The sequence below is a fragment of the Sciurus vulgaris genome (genome assembly GCF_902686455.1).
Source record: "Sciurus vulgaris genome assembly, chromosome: 3".
Lineage (NCBI taxonomy): Eukaryota > Metazoa > Chordata > Mammalia > Rodentia > Sciuridae > Sciurus > Sciurus vulgaris.
The window spans coordinates 56,722,665-56,747,633 of NC_136463.1; the positions used below are offsets into that span (position 1 = coordinate 56,722,665).

A 24,969-nucleotide genomic window follows, 5' to 3' on the forward strand; every position below is an offset into this window, starting at 1 on the left:
AGTGTACTGTAAGTATTAATTAAATCAACTTGCTTACTGATGTTGTTCAAATCCTCTATATCCTTGCTGATTTTCTATTTGTTTCATTGTTAACAGGGAGAGTAGATTTAAATTTCAAAATATAATTGTAGATTTGTCTACTTCTCCCTTGACCATATTTGCTTTTCTTCAATTGCTTTTTTAAAAATTTTCATATGTTCTAATTTGTTGTACATGACAGTATAATGCATTTATACATTTTGATAGATCATACATGAATGAAGTAGAATTTCTCATTTTTCTGATTGTACATATTGCAGAGTCACATTGGTCATGCAGTCATGTACATACATGAGGTAATAATGTCTGTTGCACTCTACTATCATTTCTACAACCATACCCCTTCTCCTCCCTTCACTCTTCTCTACCTACTATAAAGTAACTATTCCTCCCTTGTCTCCACACCCCACTTACTGTGAATTAGCATCCACATATTAGAAAACATTCTGCCTTTTTTTTTTTTTTTTTTTTTGGATTTGGCTCATTTGGGGTCAGGATCTTGCTAAGCTTCTCTGGCTGGCCTCCAACTTGAAATCTTCCTGCCTCAGCCTCCTGAGTAGCTGGGATTACAGGCGTACATTACTGCACCCAGGCCTCCATTTTTATCACCAAATTTTTATGCCAGTGCTGTTGCTGGGACCGCAGTTCTGGGCTTTCCTCCTACCAACGAGAATTTCATCCCGTTGTATTTTGGGTAGAAGTAATTTCTGCATTAATTCTCCAACTCTCATTTTCCTCAGTTATTAGATGGAATCCTGATACCAAACACACAGGATGTTGTAACAATAAGTTGAGACCATATATTTAAAACTCCCGACACAGTGGCTGGCCTACTGTTCCCTTATTTGTCAATCTACCTTCAAGGTGCATAACTGTGGGCTAGATTGTATTTCCTAATTGTGGAAGAAGAGGGATGAAATGGAAGGTAAGATTTGTCAAGAGCCCTGGGAAAGGACTGAAAGGAAGAGTGAGATGCCATGGAAATGGGATAGTGGCAGAAGGATGCAGGGTTGGGAAAGTCACACAGAAAATGTTATTGCAGGTAAGCCAAGGGATATATGATTGAGAACTTACAGAAACCTCAGGCTAAACACCACTGTTGAGAGCCAGATTCCTCAGCCCCATGGGGCTCAGTCAGCTCAAACTTCCGTCATTTAGCTTAGGGAGGTTTTAGGAAACCCTAGAAGGAAGGGTTTATTTATGGAAGAAATTTTTGTTCCAGGAAAACACCTTTCTTTTATCCCTTGGAAACTGAATAAGAGGGAAGAAACAAACTAAGATATTTTCTCTCACCTTCCTTACCACACATAACCAACCTGATAATCTAATCAGATCTTTTATTTATATATAGGCAAGATCCTTTGAGAAAGAGAAGGAAATAAGAGGGATCAAAGGTCAAGGAAGCACAGAACTTGATAGACATTAAGGTAGGCAACTACAGAAGGTTTCAGGCTCCAATGTGCAATGGAAACAATCATTGTATATTCCCCAAAGTGTGTGATGGGCAGCTTTGGGCACCCTGACTACATGGCTTTTGGGGCAGCTCTTTAGCAGAGGACATGGGCATGGAGAACAGGAGTACTTGAGGGTATGTTGGGCCAGTGAGCTTTGGGACTGCGGTGGGAAAGACTTCTCAGATTGTCACACTGTTTTCCACCATGCTGGGTTGAAGGTATTCATATGGAAGGTCCAGGCCTGCATTCCAGACCTTAATATCCCTGTCCATGTCAGCCAGCTCCTCCTGGAATTGCTTCAGCACAGCCTGAGGTCGAGGGCCTGAGAAATATTTCTCCCTATGCTGCCCCAGGACCACCTGAGAAAAGAATAAGATGGCTCAGCTCCTTGGGTCTCTCAGCCAAGGCTACTGCCCCTCTCTCAAGCTATCTCTGCCCCCAGAATCAAGGCATCTGTTTCTAACCATGACAGGCTGACATCTGCCAAGGAACTTGATGAAAGTCTTCTGCATGCAGGCTTGAGGGAGATCAGGGAGTGAGTCTACTATATCCTTCTCTGCACATCCTTGGAGATGGGTGGAGGTATCCAGGAGTACCAGTCTAGCTGCAGGAAGGAGAGCCACTCAGAAATCTAGGTTAATGGCCCAGACATTTAACTCCCTACCCCCCCATCTTCCACCCCCAGGAGCCCCTGGGGAATGATCACACAGGTTACCTGTCCCAGGTGGGCAGAAGCATGCTGACCAGTGCATGTGAAGATACACATATTAACAATCTGGCAGAGTTGAGTCTGGGTATCCAAGGAGAGGGGAAACCTGGGTGAAATGAGGAGAATGAGAGGATTTGAGACCAGGATATGAGGCAGATATTTGGACATGAGGGAAAGATATGTGGAGATACACTGAAGAATGTCCTATGGGCCTGGCCTCTGAATTCTATGACTTTCATATAACATGAACTCAAAAGTGATGTACCTGGGATGAACCTTGGAGCTATGGTGGAAAGGTAGAAAAAGTAAGGAAAAATTCCTAAGAGAAGTCATGTATCTGATTCTGGAGAAAACTTAGTGCACAAAAGGGAGAAGAGTGTATGAGAGGATGTTAAAGGAAAGGAGTTGGGGAAATCAGGAGCTATCATTAAGCAGCCTAGCTACTCTGTAAAAGTCCAGGGAATTCTCAGGATCCTCAAGGAACGGTGTCTTATGGTGTTGTTAGGTGGGGACTGTGACAGATGATTGGGTGTTGACACAAGGTCACTGGGGAGGATCCAGGCCCTACCCCCAGTCCTGGCCCCCCTGGAGTCAGTTTCAGTGATCTCTTTGCACCAGGCCTGCAGCTCTGAATCATGCTTCATGGCTTCATCACTCTTGTAGAAGAGTCTCACCATCCCTTGCACATACCTGTTCCCCAGGGAAAATGTTGCTGTGACTCAGCCAGCCAATGCAGGACCTTATGTACCTACAGTCCCCCTTGTTCTATCCCTCTCTGTGTCACCCTCACCTACTGATGATTTCCCACAGCCTGAGGGCATCATGGCCATAGAGAGATGATTTCACACCCAGCAGCCCACAGTCAGCCAGTTCATGAGGAGGGCAGAAGGAACAGTAAGTCAAGCAAGCTTTGGCTCTCAGGAGAATGTCCATATGGCCTCCACTACCTGTACTCACCACCTGAGGACAAACCTAGAGTTAGTGGAGTCAGGTGAGAGAGCAAGGGAGATTAGGACATAAGACTATTCAGGTGTGAGACAGATTAGGGCGAGGTCTTCAGCGGAGGAAAGCAGATCTTGGGGGAGAAGTGAAAGAGGGAAACAAAACTTGGGATTCTCCCCCCCCCCCTTCATACCAGATCAAAAATTCCATATTCAGAGACAAGATTATTCCAAGCCAGGATGTTGATCTCCATGGTATAGTGAAAATGGGGGATCAGGAGCTAATGGTAGAGAAAAGAAATAGAACACAGTCAAATAAGAGATCCCAGTGTCCAAGCCTTCTGAAGAGTCAAGTGTTGTCTCTACTTCCTTACCTCACAGTTTCTTCTAAGTTCACACCAATCAGGTTTCTTGCACCTCTGCCTCCCTGAGATAGTACTTGTCCATGTATTAACTACTGACTTCCATGAGGACAAATCCAAATATCCCTTCTCTTTAACCATGCTGACCTCTCAATAGCATTTGAAACAGATAATCCTATCTCCCTCGTGAAAACCTGTCTTCTTCTGACTGCCATGACTCACACATATTTTTATTTCCACTACCTCAATGGTTGACCCTTCTCTTGCTCCTTTTCTCACTCTACTTCTTCCCCTCAGTTTATAAAGATTGAAGTCCCCTAGAATTATATCCTGGGTCAAATATTCTGCTGTGGCTGCAAACCCTAGAGAATGTTCCCTAGTATGATGGCTTTAGATACTTCTGTTTCCTGGTAACTCTAAACTCTACATCTTCACTCTTTCCAGAAATTCCAGGCTCATATATCTATTGTCCTCCTGACATTTTCAAATGGATTGCTGCAAGGATTGGAAACCTTGCATGGTCAAAACAGAGGCCTTGCTGCTTCTCCCCACCAATTAACATGGCTTCCTTGCTTGTTTTCTCACTTCCTTGTTCTATTACATAACACTCCAATCATTTGCACCCTAAACCTCACTCACACCTAATATCCACCATTATCCATGCTCCTTCCATTCCTCGCCTTTATAGATCTCTCTGACTTTCATGTCCCCATCCCTCACTGCACTCCATCCAACTGTAAACTCCTTTGTAGAACCTATTCTCACACTCCCCATCTCATAGCAAGTGTGTGTCCTGAGTGCTCCCAGAGCAGATTCTGTGTGTGTGTGTGTGTGTGTGTGTGTGTGTGTGTGTGTACATATAAACTAAGATTGCTTATAATATAATGTGCTACGAAGTTAAACCTTGGGGCTCTGAGGCTAGGATTGTGAACTATGAACAAAAATCGAATGCAAAATGACACAGATGCTGAGATACCTTGTAGATAGGATGCAGACTAGGCAAGCTCCTCATTGTGGCCACAGAAATAACCTCATCCATCAGATGTCCCCTTAGCAGGTGTGACTGTAACTGGTGCAGCTGGAAATCAGGAGTGACTTACCTGATTAACCCATGGATTAACCCATTCTTCCAGGAGCCCCACCTGGAGGAAGAAAACGGAGTCAGGAGTAAACGGAGCGAGGGATTTTCTAACTTAACTGTAGAAGGGATCAGAAGCTTTCTGGGACTCACCGGTAAACCGTCCTTCTGTCCTCCAGTTCCTGTTCATGATATTCCTTAAACAGGTTCTGGGGTCATCATCACTCACGGACCAACCTGGGGGAGGGGGACACACAGAGAGGCGTCCTTCCTGGAAACACCTCACACTCGGCCCACTGCAGGGCCTTTCCATCAGCCCTTTTCCTCAGTCCCACTCTTGCATGTCTCCCCTCCTCATTCCTCTCATCTTTTCTTTGATACCACAATACCCCCACCCCAACCCCCGCTTCTCCAGTCACACCTGTTTCCCCAGAGCCCTCACCTGTGCCTTCAGGTAGACAGTGAATCCGGTCGTCCTGAATCCACCTGTAGCAAGGGAAACAGACCTCACCTTGGGTCCCAGGGCCCTGCACAGTGATCCACTTGCAGAACCGGTCAAAATGCAACAGGTCCTTGTGCTTGCGCAGCTTCACCAGCAGGAGGCGCCTCAGGTGTAAGGGAACGTCGAGCTCCAAGTCGATATTTTGTGGACCAAAACATACCTCAGAGGCAAGTCCGGTATTCTTAAGGAGGACAGTGGAGTGATGTCTTCAAAGAAGCGTAATTCCTTTTGTCCCCCCAGGATACCCGGGGAGGGACCTGAAGCAGGCGGCGGTGAGGAGGAACAGGGACTCCAGTCTAGTGCCTCCAGTCGCATCTTCCTTGCTCCTTCTACCCAAGCAGAGAGATACTACTCATTTTTTCTCTCTCTCTTCTCACTTTCCTTTTTCCTATCAGGCAACCAACCCGCACACGATCTCATTCCCCGGCCCAGCTTCCTCTCGCTTCTGGCCTAAAGGCTCAGAGCCTGCGGGCTGCTCCTCCTCGCCTTGGCTCCCAGGAGCACCCACGGAGTCCCAAGTCTCTGCATGCCCTGGTCACGGTCTGCACTGACACTTTCCAGCAATAACCGCAGCAGCTTCCCAAGGTCTGCCTCCCCAAGCTCGCCCACTAGCCACAGCTGTATCAGGTCGGTGGAGCCCGCCAAGAGCGAGTCCCCAGTGGTGACGCGGATCATGTATGTACTTGCCCATCTTGCCTGAACCTGGACAGGGACCTGGGAGAAAGTCTGCTCTTAAGAGGATGAGAGACACAGCCCCCAGGGCACCACACCCAGACCAAAGCCCCTGTTGTGTTTGGGTTGAAAGCGCCACTCCTCTCACCTACAGGTTCCTCTCCCACTCAGATGCAGGTGTCTGGTTCACTATATTTCTGCACCCAGGGTTGTTCCTAGCTACCCCAGAAAGTACAATGTTACCTTTACTCACTTGGCAAGCACTCCCAAATGCCAGTTTCATACCCAGTCATGCAGAAGATGACAGCTAAATACTACAATCACCTGACCCAATTTTGGTGTGAAAATCAATGAGAAAGCAATAGACTGCACATAAGGGGGATGGAATGTCTAAAGTGTGGGAGTGTTTTTCCTTGGAAAGTGAGTAAGCTATCTTGGCAAAGACGCAGAGCTTTGTGTTGAGGACAAATGTGGGTAATGCTGGACAGGTGAAGTCGATGTGTTTGTTGTCCAGACTCAGGAGTCAAGAGAGGGAGTTTGGAATTACCCTTCAGGTTGAGTCATGAAGTTTCCCTTGGGCCATTCTGAAACAGGGTTTCCTGAGTCCTGCACCCCAGGCTGAGCACCCTTAGTGAGCCCATGGGCATGCTCCCTTCAGAACTAATTCTTTCCCACCCCACCTCCCAGGCTGGCCCTCCTCTCCTCCTGGCAAGCGCTGCCCAAGTACCCATCTTATCCATTCCATCTTTGCCTATGTCTATTCTCCCAGCCCTGAGCACTGCTGCTTACCCTGGGCTTGCCTCTTTCCTGGGCCTCCTGCCCTATAGTAACCAAAAACCCTTGGATGCATACCTTTTTGCATAAATCCTCCATCTCCACATATTGAAATAGTCATTCAAAATAGGTGACTAAAGTGGGAATCTCAATTTCAGTGTACCTTAAACATTTGTTTTAACCCTGATATCCTAAATGCAGAGTCTTTCATGAATTCTTTCCTATAGGGGCTGTTTTCTTTGAGCATGGGTCCATAAAGAGCGCCCTTAGTTCTTCCCTATACAAACCACAACCAGGTGAGTTGACGTTTATTTAAAAGGGAGCTAAAACAGAAAGATTGTTGTGGGGAAAATCACCAAATGAAGCATCTGTCTAGAACTTTATAGTTTTCCCAAAACCTTTTTACACTTGTCTTACTTACTCCTAGTCAGTAACTTGACAGTGATTTTTAATGATTCCTGTCTATATAGTCATAAAGTATTCAATTTGACTTTAATAAAAATAATGCCTGTAAGTTTATACTGCTATTCAATCATTTTGTCTATAAGTTGACTAATAACAGTAACCAATATAATAGACATAAGCAGTTTTAAGAGCTTATACAACTATTCTTGACAAACACAAATTTCAACTGGTGGGGTTCAAAGTCCTGAGGTTTTTAACAGGTTGACATATTTGACTCCATGGGAAAGTTATAGGCCAGGCTATATGGGCTATGACTAAACAGACTCCATTTTACCCTGAGACTCATGTTATGTAGGAAATACTTCTCCCATGGGAACACCCACCTCTGTACCCATCAACATTTGCTTAGCATCTCTCATGGGAACACCCCGCCTCTATAACCATCATTAGTTGCTTAACATGGCATGTTTAGCAACACAAAATGGCAATTCTTGTATAATGAAAAACTGTTCTCTTTTTGATTACTATTTTTCCTAAATAATGTACCATGTCAACAGTGATTATCTAGATTTTAGTAACCATTTTTTTAATTTGTACCTAAGATCATTTTGACCCACTCCCCCTTCTGCTAATGATTTTAGATCTCATGATGTTAGTTTGTAATTTTAAATCATAGAACAGACACTTACGATTGGTGCACTGACTTATGGTATAAAAACCTCTGCAACCCTGTGGTCAGGGCTGTTCTCCCAACAGCCAGTTTTGTGGTGTTATGTGAGACAATCAGCCAGCCAGCTAATACAGACTCTCAAATTTGGACTTCTCCATAGTGATTGGTCTGTTAGTACGTTGTGTCCCACAACAAGGTTATCACAAATTACCCTCCTTGATGTATGAATTTGGCATGCTGTGTTTCTGGAGGGAATTGACAGTGTCAATGTCCATGTGTAGCTAAGATTTAGAAAGTTCTACTGTAAAGTCTAGTTTTTCTCTGATGCTTCCCTGTTCACTCCCACATCTCCCAACACTCAAGAATCCTGGGAACATAAGTGGTCACAACCCTTCCTGCTCCCTCAGCAGCCATCAGTGACCCTGAGGACTTCCCAGGTCCTATGAGACCCAACTCACTTCTTTTCCTTGGGTTTTATGAGACACCCAAGTGTCCTTCCAATAAATCCCCCTTTGTTGCTTAAGTTAACTTGAAGGGGATTTCTAGAACAATGGATTCTGTCATAGGTAAGAACAAAAATATCCTTTCAGGGTAGGATACTTACAGTACTAGCTCATTCAATATGTAAGATTACTTCTCTTATAACTCCCATCTAAAGTTCATTCTTTTTTTTTTTTTTTTTTTTGCCTCGCAGGACTTGATTATTTATTTAATACAATTACAATGTATTTATATTAAATATATATGATATATGTAAAATATAATATTCAACACTTATTAAGGCTTCATCTTTGGGCCCAGCACTATTTTAAGTATGTACCTTTTTATTTCAAAAAAGTATGATATTGGTTCTTTTTAGTTATGCATAACATTAGGATTCATTTTGACATATTATAAAAGCATGGAATATAAATTGCTCTAATTCAGTCCCCAGTACTTCCCCTTTCCTCCCTCCTCCCTCCTTCTGTTCCATTCCTTCTACTCTACTGAGTCTTCTTCTGTTTACTTTTTTTTTAATAAGTGTCTTCACAATCTCACACGATGGTGAAATTCATTGTGGCATATTCATATGCATACATAGGAAAGTAGGTCAGATTCATCCCAATCTTCTTCCCTTATCCCATCCTTACTCCTTCCCCCTTAAGGCCCTTCATCTAGTCTATCAATATTTATTCTATTTTGATGGAATCCTCACCCCTCTTCCCTTCCCCCTCCTTCTTTTCCCCCTTATTTTGGACTAGCTCCCATATATGACAGAAAACATTCAATCTTTGGTTTTCTGAGTCTAGCTTATTTCACTTAGCATGATAGTCTCCAGTTTCTTTCACTTACCAGCAAATGCCATGATTTCATTCTTGTTTATGGTTTAGTAATACTCCATTCTGTATATATACCACATTTTCTTTATCCATTCAACTGTTGAAGAGCACCTAAGTTCACTTTATAGCTTGACTAAATTGGAAAATTACTCATAGAAGAATGAAAATTGATCCCTATCTCCCACTCTGCATAAATGCCAAATCAAAGTGGATCAAAGACCTAGGAATTAGACCAGAAACTCTGAAACTGCTAGAAGAAAATATAAGCCCAACACTGGAACATGTTGGCTCAGGAACAAACTTACTTGACTAGATTTCTAAAGTGCAAAAAATAAAATAAAAAATCAATAAGTGAGATAACATCAAAATTAAAAACTCCTGCATTGCAAAGGATGCAATTAAGAGCATGAGAGAGCCCATAGAATATGCAAGCTCTTTGTAACCTCATCCTCAAATAGGTCATTATTATCTAGAATATATAAAGAACTCAAAAACAAACAACTAAACTAATAATTGGGCAAAAGAACTAAATACATACTTCTCAAAAGAAGAAATACAATTGACCAACAAATACATTAAAAATTGTTCAACTTCTCTAGCAATCAGGGAAATACAAATAAAAACTACTTTAAGATTTCCTTTCATTCCAGTCAGAACAGCAATTATGGGGAATACACATGATAATAAGTGTTGTTGAGGACATTGGGAAAAGGCACACTCCTACATTGGCAGGCCTGTAAATCAGTACAACCACTCTGGAAAACAGTGTGAAGATTTCTCAAAAAACTAGAAATAGAATCACTGTATGACCCAGCTACCCTACTCCTCGGTATATATGCAAAAGTTCTAAACATTAGTGTACTACAGGGATGCAGCTGTATCCGTGTTCATAGCAGCACAGCTTTATGGTCAAAGTCCATTCTCGTCACTTCTCCTGACCTCCATCCTCTTGTGCCACACTGTGCTCCTTCCCATCTGGCCTAAGGTAAGCTACACCCATTTGTGGACCTAGAGGCTTAGCATAAATGAGAGCACCAATTTTCTCCTCACACATTTTCCTCCTTTCTCTCCCTCTTTCTCTCTCTCCCTCCCTCTCTCTTCAGTATGTATTTATTTTTGTTTTTAACTGATACACAAAACACAAAAATTGTACATAATGTCAGGAAATTTTAACTTAAAACTATAATGAAATATCACTACATATCTATTAGTTAGGATAAAATGTTTTAAAAACTGTCGATACCAAATGCTGACAGAATGCAGAGCAACAGGAATTTTCATTCATAGTTGCTGGGAATACAAAATAGCACAGCCACTTTGGAATACAGTTTGAAAGTTTCTTACAAAACTAATTATATCTTTGCTGAGCCTGGTTGGGCACACCTATAATCCCAGCTGCTCAAGAAGCTGAGGCAATAGGGTTGGGAATTCAAAACCAACCAGAGCAGCAGAGAGGTGCTAAGCAACTCAGTGAGACCCTGTGTCTAAATAAAATACAAAAAAGGACTGGGAATGTGGCTCAGTGGTTGAGCGCCCCTGAGTTCTATCCCCAGAACCCACCCCTCCCAAAAAAACTAAATGTACTTTTGCCATATGATCCGGCAAATGTATTCATAGGAATTTAACCCATTATGTCAACACAAAATCCTGCAGGAGTGTTTATAAAGGTTTTATTCATAATTGTCAAAATTTTGAGGCAACCAAGATATTATTCAATAGGTGAATGAATAAACAAACTGTGGTACATCCATGCAATGGAATATTATACAGCAAGAAAAACAAATGAGGTATTGAGCAGTGAAAAGACATGCAGGAATCTTAAATGCATTTTGATAGCTGAAAGAAGTCAGTCTAAAAACACTATAGTCTTTATGATTTCAACTATATGACATTTTGGGCAAGGCAAAGCTATGAAGACAGTAAAATGACAAATGATTGTCAAGGGTGAGATGGGAAGTGAGAAGGGAGGAATAGGTAAGGTACAGGAGAATTTTAGGATGGTGAAATTCTATGCACCAGGAGTGAAACTTACTGTAAATCATGGTATGGTCTTTTGTTAATTTACCAATATTGGTTCATTAATTTTAATAAATGTACACCACTAATGCAGTTGCTAACAATAATAGAGGAAATTGTGGAGGGAGTGGGTAGGTAGGAATTCTCTGTACTATCTATGGGGAGATGGTATATGGGAACTCTGCACTATCTACTCATTATTTTGTAAATCAAATACTGTTCCAAAAAAATAAAGTCTATTAATTTTCTTAAAGTCTGATGGGAAGGATATCAATTATTCCAAAACACATGGGCCATAAACACACATGGCCATAAAGTCAATTACTTTTAGTTTCTTTCACCTAATACCATCCTCAATTCAATACCCCAACACTAATCACTTCACCATTATTGACTTATGTTCCACCTTCTTCAGTCTGTCCCTCCACCCTGTGTCCCAGCACCCAGAGGCCTTTACCTGGGACAATCAATAGTACTCAGACTGTTATTCTTCATGGGCTTATGTCCTATTTTCCCATAGATTCTAAATGTAAATTTAAAAGATTTGTTTTCACCCTGTAATTGAACCCTCATTCAGTATGTATGAGACCCTTCTTTGCTCCGGTGTTTGCTAAAAATTTATTGTTAAAAGGCTGTCTTTTCTCCAATGTATGTTTTTGGTGCCTTTGTCAAGGATCGGATGACTGTATCTGTTTGGGTTTCTATCTCTGACTTCTATTCCATTGATCTATGTGTCTGTTTTTATGCCAGTGACATGCTTCAAAGTCTAACTTGAAAACAGGTATTGCGATGCTACCAACATTGCTCTTTTGGCTCAGAAATGGTTTGGCTATTCTGGTTCTCTTATTTTTCTATATAAAACTTAGGACTCTTTTTTCTACTTCTGTGAAGAATATTGCTGGTAATTTAATGGGAATTGCATTGCATCTGTGCATCACTTTTGATAATATGCCCACTTTAACAATATTAATTCTGCCTATCCATGAACACAGGAGGTCTTTCCATCTTCTATCTTCTTAACTTTCTTTCTTCGGTGTTCTACAATTTTCATTGTAGAGGTCCTTCACCATCCTTGGTTATTCCTAGGTAGTTTTTGAGGCTACTGTAAATGGAATGATTTTCCTGATATCGTTTTTAGTGGATTTGTTATTGGTATATAGGAAAGCTATTGAGTTTTATATAGAGATTTTGTATCCTGCTATGTTGTTGAATTTCTTTGTCATGTTTGTAATTCTTTGGGTGAGCTTTTTGAATCTTCAATGTACAAGAAAATATGTTCTGTAAACAGTGATAATTTGACTTCTTCATTTCCTATTTCCATTCCATTTACTTCCTTCTCTTGTCTAATTGCTTTGGCTAAAATTGAGTAGAAGTGGTGAGAGTGGACATTCTTGTCCTGTTCTGGATTTTTATTTTTTCTCTTTTTTCTATGATTTTGGCATTGGGTTAATAAACCCAATATATAGCCTGTATGAAGTTGAACAAGTTCCTTCTATCTCTAGTTTCTTCAGTGTTTTATTATGAATGGGTGCTGAATTTTGTAAAGGACTTTTTCTGCATATATTGAGATGATCATCTGATTTTAGTCCTTGATTCTATTTATGTGGTGAATAACAATTATTGTTTTGCATATACTGAACTATTCTTACACCCAAAAAATGAAGACATCTTACTCATGATATACAACTTTCTTATTACGTTGTTGAAAATGATTTGCCAATATCTCATTAAAAATTTTTGCATCTATATTCATCAAGGATATTAATCTGTAGCTTTCTCTACTTGATGGCTTCTTATCTGGTTTTGGCATCAGAGTGATACTGGCTTCATAGAATGACTTTGGAGACATTACATCTCTTTCTGTCTCATGGTATAATTTGAGAGCATTGGTATTAGTTCTTCTTTAAAGGTCTGGTAGAATTCAGCTGAGAATCCATCTTATCCTGAGTTTGCCTATTGGAAGGATTTTTATTACTGATTCAAACTCATTGCTTGTTATTGGCCTGTTTAGGTTATCTATATTCTCTTGGTTCAAATTTGGTACTGTCTAGAAATTTGTCCATTTCCTCTAGATTTTACAATTTATTGGAACATAAGTTTTCGAAATACTCCCTAATGATTGGATTGTCAATGGTGTCTGTGACTATATTTCCTTTTCATCTCTAATTTTATTAATTTGGGTCTTCTCTCTCTCAGTTAGTTTGGCTAAGGGTTTACCAATCTTTTCCACTTTTATAAAGAACCAAATCTTAGTTATTTTGATCCTTTGTTTTGCTTTTTATTCTCTATTTCATTAATTTTGACCCTGATCTTAATAATTTCATTCCTTCTATTGGTTTTGTAATTGTTTTATATTTCTTTTCCTAGGACCTTGAGAGGTATCATTAAGTTATTTACTTGAGATATTTTGATATTTTTATGTAGGCACTCATAGCAATGAACTTTCCTCTTAGAACCACCCTCATAGTTTCCAAGAGATGTGGGTATGTTGTATCTGTATTCTTATTTGATTCTAAGAATTCTTATATTTCTCTCCTGATTTCTTCTATGATTCATACATCATGTAAAAGTGTACCATTCAGTTTCCACATCCTTATATACTTTTTGTAGTTTTTCTTGGTGTTGAGTTCTAACTTTATTCCATTATATCTCACGAGATGCAAGAAATTATATTGATTTTTAAAAATATTTTCCAAAACTTGCTTTTGGACCTAAAGTATGGTCCATTTTGGAGAAAGTTCCATGAGCACCTGAGACAAAAGTGTATTCATCTGTTTTTGGATGAAATATTCTGTAGATGTCTAGTAAGCCCATTTAATTTATAGTATTTTTTAGTTCTAAATCATCTTTGTTGTTTTGATTTCCTTGTCTGTAGGCCAGAGAATTATGTTGAATCACCCAGTGTTCTTGTGCTGGGCTCTTTATGAGATTTTCTGTTAAGTAGTGTTTGTTTTATGTAATTAGATGCAGCAAATTTGGGGATATAAATATTTACTATCACTATATCTTCTCTTTGAATTGTTCACTTTACCAGTATGAAGTAACTTTCTTTTTCTCTTCCAATTAATTTTGGCTTAAACTCTTCTTTGTCAGATAGAAAAGTATCTACTCCTACTTGCTTTTAGGCTCCATTTGCATGGACTACCTTTATCCCTCCTTTCACTTTCAGTCTGTGGATGTTCTTGCCAGACAGTATGTATTTGGAAGGCATCACATAGTGGGGTTTCTTTTATTTTTTCCTTTCTTTTTTTTTTTTTTTTTTTTTGTTTGTTTTGTTGGTTACCAGGGATTGAGTTCAGGTGCACTTCACAACTGTGTCACATCCCCAGTCCTACTCTTGTATTTTTATTTAGAGACAGGGTCCCAATGAGTTTCCTAGCACCTCATTTTTCCTGAGACTGGATTTGAACTCACAATCCTCCTGCCCCAGCCTCCTGAGCTGCTGGGATCACAGGCTGCTGGGGTCCAGCCCTAGCAGTAGTCAGCGGTCCTAGGTGGATGGGAGGCATCGGCGCAGTGGAGAAACAGCAGAGACACCAAGTGTTCTGAGGCTGAATATCTTTATTTTTCTGGCAGCCTTCTATACATTTTTTTCTTTAGAATGATTATATCATTTTACAGTTACTCCGAAATTAAAAAAAAAACTTCAAAAATACAATCTATGCTTCTTCTCAAAATACACATTCTTTCTGTATGATAGCTTAGATCAAAACAACCTTATTTCCCAGTTAGATTAAAACAAGCTTGCCCACCAGCTAAATTGAGGACACTATGATCTGTTAACCTTCAATTTCCAAAACAATTTTGACACTAGATTTTCTGAGAAATTACCCTTTCCATGAACTCCAGTGTTTAACAGTGAAAAGCTTTTACTATTATTAACAAAGGGCAAAGAAATCAACTTATTGTTAATATTTAGTCTATTCTATTTCATTTAATGGCAGACTATGATCTTATTTTGATTCTCAAAGAATTAGACTAAACATAGGAAAAACAAATTATATTTATGACTAACCTAAATATTTTTATTATGTAAAGTATCTCTAGAATCAATTATACTAGGATAGCAACAAAGGCTAAACACTACATCCAAACTCAGAGGAATAAATAGATGGATAAAGTATCCATCTATATTTGAAATTATTATACTAAAGTAATCACAGGCTCTTTTTCACTCAAGCATAGCTGCAATTGTTATTTTCATATATTTTATGTATGTATTACTACTAAAGTTTTATTGTGTACTATTTTGTGTCCCAATATGGTAAAACCTTCCCAATATTTTTTCAATAAGTTTCTAATGATATATTGATTATTAATATTAAAATCAACTACACATGGAAACATGCCACGCCTATGGTCCCCAAGAGGGAAGATGATCTTCCAACAGATCTGTGTCAAATGTTGAGTCCTCAATTCCAACAGAACCATGTCAAGTGTTGGAGTGGTGGGAAATAGACATGGCAACAGGTCACTGTGCCCATCTATTTTTTTCCTTTTTATTGATGATTGGATTTTATTTTTAATAAAATATGTCATTCTATGTCTTTTTATTGGATACCATTTACATTCAGTATTATTACTGAGAAGCATTCATTATTTTCTGCCATTTTGATTTATTTCTACTGTTTAATTAGATCAAATTTTCATTTTCTTAAGTACTCATCTAATGAGATTTATACTTTCCTAATATCTACTGCTTGTTTTTATCTTCTTCAGGGTGAGATTTTTTTAAAAGTATCTTCTGCAATACTGACTTAATAGTCATAAATTATTTTAGTTTATACTTATCACGGAAGACTTTTATTTCTTCTTTGATTCTGAAGGATAGCTTTGATGAATATAGTAATCTTGCTTGGCAGTTATTTTCTTTTGGGGTTTGAAGTACATCATTCCAAGATGAAAAAAATGACTATCAGAGGAAGTTATGACTGATTTTGGAAACATCAAGGGAACTTTGTCAGAATAAGAATTTGTATTTTCACTTCAGAGCAAGGGATTAAGGATGGCAGAATCACTGAGAGTGAAAGTGAAAGGACTGATAGCCTTCAGGCAGAGTGACACCAGTAGTGTGGACTCGCTAATGCCACAATTCACTTGGGATCAGTGTCATTTGAGGGTGTGGCTGTGAACTTCAACCAGAAAGAATGGAAACAATTGGAACCTACTCAGAGGATCCTAACAGAGATATGATGCTAGAGAATTACAACCATCTTTTCTCTGTGGGGTATTACCAAACCAGGTGTGATTGCCTTTGGAGAAGGAGTTCTTGGGATCATAAAGAGAGAAATCCCAAGTTCAAGTTGTGCAGAAGATGGGCAAGCTGAAGACCAGCTGGAGAACCATCAGGAAAACCCACAAAAACACCTGGGGCAATGTATATCCATTCATGAGAAAAATGTGTCTAAGGAAAGTGCTCATGAATTTGATCACTTTGTAAACTCACTTCCTCAGAGCACACAGGTAGTTTCTTCAGAACTCATACCCTATATAATTGATTCATATGGGAAATGATTTAAAGATAATTTTGCCTTACTCAATGCTAATAGTCTGAGCTTGACAGCTCAGAAATTTTATGAATTTAATTGATGTGAGAAATTATTAATTCATGGCAAGCATGAAGAAAATAATGGAATGATACCCCTTGACTATAATACATATGTGAAAGGTCATGGTCTTCAATTTGTTCATCATAATCTGACTTGAGTTGCAGACTCAATCTATGAATTTCCTGAGTGTGGAATCCTCCTCAGCATGAATTCTCTCCTTATTGTTCATCAGATCAATCACATAGGAGAGAAACCTTATGAATATAGAGATTGCAAACAGGTACTCAACAAGACTGTATACCTCACTATACATCAGACCATGCACACAGAAGACAAACCCTTTGAGTGTAATGAATGAGGCAAATCCTTCACAGAGGAATCAACCCTGCACATACATCAAAGAACACATACAGGTGAAAAGCTATATGTATGCACTGAGTGTGGCAATGTTTTCCAAGAAAAGACAAAGCTCATCATTCAGTGATAAACTCACAAAGGAGAGAAACCCTATAAATGTGCAGAATGTGAGAAAACCTTCAACAAAAACGTATATCTCAGTGTGCATCATAGAGCACACACAGGAGAGAAACTTTCTGAATGCAGCAATTGTGGCTAATACTTGAGAGAGAAATCAACATTGAATAAACATCAAAGAACTCGTATGAGAGAGGATCTGTATTTATGCAATGAGTGTGTCAAAGCCTTTGGGAAAAGATGAAGCTCATAATATGTCAGAGAAATGACATCATAGAAATCATATGAATGTTTAGAATGCAGAAGAGACTTCAATCAAATGGCACACCTCAGTGTACAACACAGGACACACACAGTAGAAAAACCTTTTGAATGTAACGAATGTGTCAAGATTTCACAGAGAAATCAACCCTACATAGACATCAAATGATTCATACGTTAGAGACAATTTATGTGTTCAGACTGGGCAAGAGCCTTCACCCTTAAATTGAGACTCAGTGTTCATCAGAGAATTCTAACAGGGGAAAAAACTGATGTATGTACTGGATGTGGAAAAGTCTTCTTCTAGAAGTCATATCTCATGCTACATCAGAGAAATCATACAGATGAAAAAACTGAGAAAGCCTATGAATGCAGTGAATGTGATACATCATTTTTCCGGAAATCATATCTCATTATTCAGCGGAGAGTTCACACAGGGAAGAAACTCTATGAGTGTAACATGCGTGAGAAAGCTTTCTCCCAAAAATTACATCTTATTATACATCAATGAACTCATAAAAGAGAGAAACTCTATAAATGTGGTAAATGTAACAGAGTCTTCAGATACAAGTCCAAACTCATTGTATATCAGAGATCTCACAGAGGAAAGAAGCCCTATGCCTGCCCTGAATATGAGAGAAACTTTCTAGAAGTCAAAGCTCAGCATGTACTAGATAACTCAGAGAGGAGAGACCAAAGAAATAAAAATGGAAAATCCTTCATAGGAAAGTCAAGAAAGTGTGAGGTGGGGGAATTGTGCTTTAGGCTTGTCAGTGATGGCTTTTCTGAGGACATGATATTTAACCTTAGATGTGAAAGCAAAGCACCAAGCATACTGGGGGAAGGGCATTCCATGCAAAAGAAATAGCAAGAGCCGAAGTCCTGAAGAAAAAACAATGGGCCTCTCATGCTTGCATTATTGTTGTATATTGAATGACCACTTTATACCAAAGAGGTTGTTCAATATCAATATCTTTTGGAGCTTTGACTCTGTGAAAGCTGCCATTTGGAAGCCAAACCTCACCATAAATCTGGACAAATACATCAAGGTAAACCCAATTTAATTTATTTCAATAAGCATAGTCCTTTGTAAACGATATAAGGGAACTATGTTTCCAAATTTAATATCAAACTTTCATTTAAAAATTGAGAAAATCTATTACTAAGAATGCACATTTTGTCATCTCTCATAATGGGTAATAAATGCTATCTCCAAGAAAAACAGGGTTTACCCAAGGATATGAAACTACATAATTAAAGATAACTACGGGTTTCTTGATTGCTCACCGTCAGGTGCCTATCATCCACCATTTGCCTGCCTCTCACCTGTCCATCGCCTACCTTACACCTATCCATCACCCTACACATGAGTTTCACCTCCAGATCATCCAACAATAGTCAGCAAACTGATCGCAGACCACCAGTGGAGCACCAGCTGTATGCTGTTGCCTGGAGGTTCACTGTTACAGTACCTGCAGGTTTGATTACACGTGGCTGCTGCCATTTTGAGACAACACCCAGGCCCTGTAGGACCACTAGCCCCACTGACTGACCCCATCTCCAGGATCCCTCAGCCCGACCAACACTCCCTGCCTCCCAGCCTTCACATCAACTGACCGCTCCCTGCCACCAGGACCCCCAGACCAAATGACTGTGCTCTATCACCGGGACCCCAGACTGACTGATTGCACCCACCCTCCAGGATCCCACAACCACACCAAGCACACCCAACATTCAGGACCCCTGCCTGACCAACCACATCCTGCCTCCAAGACCTCCTGCCTGCCACAGCCACACATTGAGCTGCAGCTCCCCATTTCCCAACACATTTCGAAGCCAGAGTGACCATCTTGGATAATCCTGGAAACCATAGCTCCAATCTTTAGGTGGGGCAAATCCCATCCTGAGACACCTGCTGGAGGCTTGAAGCTCATTGTCAGGTACCTATCATGCATCAGGCTAAGAACTCTGAGAGGTTTCATTACTATATGACTGTTATACTGTAGATTTTCTTTTTTCTCCTTATTGAAAAAATTTAAGTTTTTATTTCTTTAATTTTCTTGCTCTCTTTTCCTTTTGTTTACCTGTTCCCTCAGAGTCTCTTTCTCCCTTTTTTGAATGCTAACATCCAATTTCTTTTGATTACACTCTCACCCTTTCTATTATCTAGAACTACTGAATATTCTTTTCTTATCCCATTAACAGCCACATTCTACATCCCTCTGCATCCTCTTTGTCCTCCATTTGGAACTGCAGACCTTATTGCAAATTTGTTTGTTTTACTGAAGATAATATTTGGACTCATTCTGTTTATTATGACAATTTTGTTATTGTCCTCATAGGGGCTATTTGGTCTAGGAGTGCATAGTGTCTGAATTGGGCACTGCTAATATTGATCTCCCCTTAAAGAAAGGGTTTTGGAAACCTATAGGGCCACTAAAAGCCTACAGGGAGAAATCTGTAATACCCCAGATCTGCACTGCTAGAGGGGAAGATAAATGAACAACATGAAAAAACAAGGGAAGAAAATAATCGAAACAAATCTAGATTCTATATTAATAAAATCCAATGACAGTATGTTAGCAGAAATGTCAGAAAAGGACTTCAGATTATACATAATTAAGTTGATTCACAAAGTAAAGGATCAGATAAGAGAGCAAATGCAGGCAATGAATGATAATACCAATAAGCTGAAAGAGCACATGCAGGAAGCAAAAGATCATTTCAACAAAGAAATAGAGATTCTCAAAAAAAAAAAAAAACACAAATGGAAATCCTTGAAATGAAGGAGACAATAAACCAAATAAAAAACTCAATGGAAAGCATCACCAAAAGACTAGAACACTTGGAAGACAGAACCTCAGACAATGAAGACAAAATATTTAATCTTGAAAATAAAGTTGGCCAAACAGAGAAGACGGTAAGAAATCATGAACAGAATCTCCAAGAACTATGGGACATCATGAAAAGACCAAATTTAAGAATTATTGGGATTGAGGAAGGCACAGAGATACAAACCAAAGGAATGAACAACCTATTCAATGAAATAATATCAGAAAATTTCCCAAACCTGAAGAATGAAATGGAAAATGAAATACAAGAGGCTTACAGAACACCAAATGCACAGAATCACAACAGATCCACACCAAGGCACATTATAATGAAAATGCCTAACATTCAAAATAAAGATAGGATTTTGAAGGCCACGAGAGAAAAGCATCAGATTACATATAGGGGAGACCAATATGGATAGCAGCCAACTTCTCAACCCAGACTCTAAAAGCTAGAAGGGCCTGGAACAACGTATTTCAAGCTCTAAAGAACATGGTTGCCAACCAAGAATCCTATACCCAGCAAAACTAACCTTCAGATTTGAAGATGAAATAAAATCCTTCCATGATAAAAAAAAAAAGTTAAAAGAATTTACAAATAGAAAGCCTGCACTACAGAATGTTCTCAACAAAATATTCCATGAGGAGGAAATGAGAAACAACAATGGAGGTCAGCAAAGGGAGGAACTACCTTAGAGAAAAACCACTCAAAGGAGAAACCAAGTAGAGTTAAAAACCAAAAATAAGCCCAAATGACTGGGAATACAAATCATATCTCAGTAATAACCCTGAACGTTAATGGCCTAAACTCCTCAATCAAATGGCATAGACTGGGAGAATGGATTAAAACAAAAGACCCAACAATATGCTGCCTGTAAGAGACTCATCTCATAGAAAAAGACATCCACAGACTAAAGGTGAAAGGATGGGAGAAAACCTACCACACACATGGACTCAGTAAAAAAGTGGGGATTTCCATCCTTATATCAGATAAAGTGGACTTCAAGCCAAAGTTAGTCAGAAGGGATCAAGAAGGACATTTCATACTGCTTAAGGGAACCATGAATCAGGAAGACATAACGATAGTAGATAATTATGTCCCAAACAATTGTGCATCCCTGTACATCAAATCCTTCTCAATTTCCAGAATCAAATAGACCACAACACAATAATTCTGGGTGACTTTAACACACCACTGTCACCACTAGGTAGATCTTCCAAACAAAAATTAAAATAAGAAACCATAGAACTCAATAACACAATCAATAACCTAGACTTAATAGACATACATAGAATATTCCATCCATCATCAAGCAGATTCACTTTTTTTCAGCAGCACATGGAACTTTCTTGAAAATGGACCATATGTTATGCCACAAAGCGGCCTTTAGGAAATGCAAAAAAATAGAGATACTGCCTTGTGTTCTATCAGATCATAATGGACTAAGAGTAGAATTCAATGACAAAAGAAAAAACAGAAATTACTCCAACAACTGGAGACTAAATAATATGCTAGTGAATGAAACATGGATAACAAAAAACATCAGGGAGGAGACAAAAATATTCTTACAGATCAATGAGAACAATGATACAACATATCAAATTCTCTGGGACACTATGAAAGTGGTACTAAGAGGAAAATTCATTGCATGGAGCGCATTCCAGAAAAGAATGAAAAGTCAACAACTAAATGACCTAACATTACAGCTCAAAGCCCTAGAAAAAGAAGAACAGAATAACAGCAAAAGTAGTAGAAGACAGGAAATAATTAAAATCAGAGCTGAAATCAATGAAATTGAAACAAAAGAAACAATTCAAAAAAATTGACAATACAAAAAGTTGGTTCTTTGAGAAAGTAAACAAAATAGACAAACCCATAGCCACACTAACGAAGAGAAGGAGAGAGAAAACTCAAATTACTAAAACTCGTGATGAAAAAGGAAATATCACAACAGACACCATTGAGATACAGAACATAACGAGAAGCTACTTTGAAAATCTGTATTCCAACAAAATAGGAACAACCAAAGACATTGACAAATTTCTAGAGACATATGTTCCTCCCAAACTGAACCAGGAGAACATACACAATTTAAACAGATCAATATCAAGCAATGAAAAAGAAGAAGCCATTAAAAATCTACCATCCAAGAAAAGCCCAGGACCAGACGGATTCTCAGCTGAGTTGTACAAGACCTTCAAAGAAGAACTCATTCCAATACCTCTCAAAGTATTCCAAGAAATAGAAAAGGAGGGTACCCTATAAAACTCATTCTATGAAGCTAATATCACCCTCATACCAAAACCAGGCAGAAACCTCACGAAAAGAAAATTTTAGACCAATATACTTGATGAATATAGATGCAAAGATCCTTAACAAAATATTGGCAAACAGTATCTAAAAACATATTTAAAAAATTGTGCACAACGATCAAGTGGGGCTCATCCCTGGAATGCAAGGATGGTTTAACATCCATAAATTAATAAACGTAATCCATCATATCAATAGACTAAAGGATAAGAATCATGTGGTTATTTCAATTGACACAGAAAAAGCATTTGACAAAATACAACACCCCTTTATGCTCAAAACGGTAGAAAAAATAGGGATAGTAGGAACATACCTGAACATTGTAAAGGCTATTTATGCTAAGCCCATGGCCAACATCATTCTTAATGGAGAAAAACTGAAACCATTCCCTTTAAATCGGGAACAAGACAGGGATGTCCTCTTTCACCACTTCAATTTAACATTGTCCTCGAAAATCTAGCCAGAACAATTAGGCAAACCAAAGAAATTAAAGGGATACGAATAGGAAAAGAGGAACTTAAGCTGTCACTATTTGCTGATGACATGATTCTATATTTAGAGGATCCAAAAACTTCATAGAGAAAACTTCTAGACCTCATCAATGAATTCAGCAAAATAGCAGGCTATAAGATCAACATGCATAAATCTAAAGCATTTTTATATGCAAGCCACAAAACAGCTGAAAGGAAAATGAGGAAAGCAACTCCATTTGCAATAGTCTCAAAAAAATAAAATAAAATACTTGGGAAACAATCTACCAAAAGTGGTAAAAGATCTCTACAATGAAAACTACAAAACATTAAAGAAAGAAGTTGAGGAAGACCTTAGAAGATGGAAAGATCTCCCATGTTCTTGGATAGGCAGAATTAATATTGTCAAAATGGCCATACTACCGAAAGTGCTATACAGATTCAATGCAATTCCAATTAAAATCCCAATGACATACCTCACAGAAATAGAGCAAGCAATCGTAAAATTCATCTGGAAGAATAAGAAACCCAGAACAGCTAAAGCAATCCTTAACAGGAAGAGTGAAATAGGGAATATCACAATACCAGAACTTCAAATATACTACAAAGCAATAGTAAAAAAAAATGGCATGGTATTGGCAAAAAATAGACAGGTAGATCAATGGTACAGAATAGAGGACACAGACACAAACCCTAATAAATACAATTTTCTCATACTAGAAAAGGTGCCAAAAATATGCAATGGAGAAAAGAGAGCCTCTTCAACAAATGGTGCTGGGAAAACTGGAAAGCCATATGCAACAGAATGAAACTAAACCCCTATCTCTCACCCTGCACAAAAATCAACTCACAATGGATCAAGGACCTTGAAATCAGACCAGAGACCCTGCATCTTATAAAAGAAAAAGTAGGTCCAAATCTTCAACTTGTTGGCTTAGGATCAGACTTCCTTAACAGGACACCCATAGCACAAGAAATAAAAGCAAAAATCAATAACTGGGATAGATGCAAACTAAATAGCTTTCTCTCAGCAAAGGAAACTATCAGCAATGTGAAGAGAGAGCCTACAGAGTGGGAGAATATCTTTGCAACTCATACGTCAGATACAGCACTAATTTCCAGAATCTATAAAGAACTCAAAAAACTCTACAGGAAGAGTACAAATAACCCAATCAACAAATGGGCTAAGGATATGAACAGATGCTTAACAGAAGAAGATCTACAAGCAATCAACAAACATATGAAAAAATGTTCACCATCTTTAGTAATAAGAGAAATGCAAATCAAAACTTCACTAAGATTCCATCTCACCCCAATTAGAATGGCGATTATCAGGAATACAAGCAACAATATGTGTTGGAGAGGATGTGGGGGAAAAGGTACACTCATACATTGCTGGTGAGGCTGCAAATTAGTGCAGCCACTCTGGAAAGCAGTGTGGAGATTCCTTAGAAAACTTGAAATGGACCCACCATTTGACCCAGGTATCCCACTCCTCAGCCTATATCTAAAGGACTGAAAATCAGGATACTGCAGAGATACAGTCACCACAATGTTCATAGCTGCTCAATTCACAATAGCCAGACTGTGGAACCAACCTAGATGTCCTTCAGTTGATGAATAGATAAAGAAACTGTGGTATATATATATACAATGGAATATTACTCAGCTATAAAGAATAATAAAAGTATGACATTTGCAGGCAAATGGATGAAATTGGAGAATATCATGCTAAGTGAGATAAGCCAATCTCAAAAATCCAAAAGTCAAATGATCTCACTGATAAGCAGATGGTGACACCTAATGGGGGGTGGGAGGGGACAAGAATGGAGGAAGGAAGGACTGTATAGAGGGAAAAGAGGGGTGTAATGGATGGGGGAAGGGAAAAATAACAGAATGAATCAAACATCATTACCCTATGTAAATGTATGATTATGCAAATGGCATGCTGTTACTCCATGTACAAACAGAAACAACATGTATCCCATTTGTTTACAATAAAAATAAATTTTTAAAAAGATAACTACTAAATGGAAAACTTTGAAGAAAGTACTATAATATTCCGTTATTAGAAAGGATGTATAATCAGAACAACATAAAGAAAACAACACTACAGCATCAAATTCAGTTTC

The 24,969-nt window shown here is 38.8% G+C and overlaps 1 protein-coding gene and 1 pseudogene across 2 annotated transcripts in view; both read right to left on the reverse strand.

Moving 5' to 3' along the window:
- The window catches only part of LOC306655724 (olfactory receptor 1E5-like), a 517,137-nt pseudogene that overhangs the window by 208,523 nt on the left and 283,645 nt on the right, over positions 1 to 24,969 (reverse strand). The gene's annotated exons all lie outside the window — the stretch shown is intronic.
- LOC306657706 (polyunsaturated fatty acid (12S)/(13S)-lipoxygenase, epidermal-type-like) lies at positions 1,673 to 5,760 on the reverse strand (the record flags this gene model as incomplete). Its single annotated transcript, XM_079133968.1, is given in 12 exon segments — positions 1,673 to 1,852; positions 1,958 to 2,052; positions 2,055 to 2,097; positions 2,209 to 2,308; positions 2,771 to 2,795; positions 2,798 to 2,892; positions 2,993 to 3,162; positions 3,338 to 3,424; positions 4,482 to 4,600; positions 4,737 to 4,820; positions 5,095 to 5,266; positions 5,572 to 5,760. Coding segments are annotated over 12 exon segments (1,359 nt in total).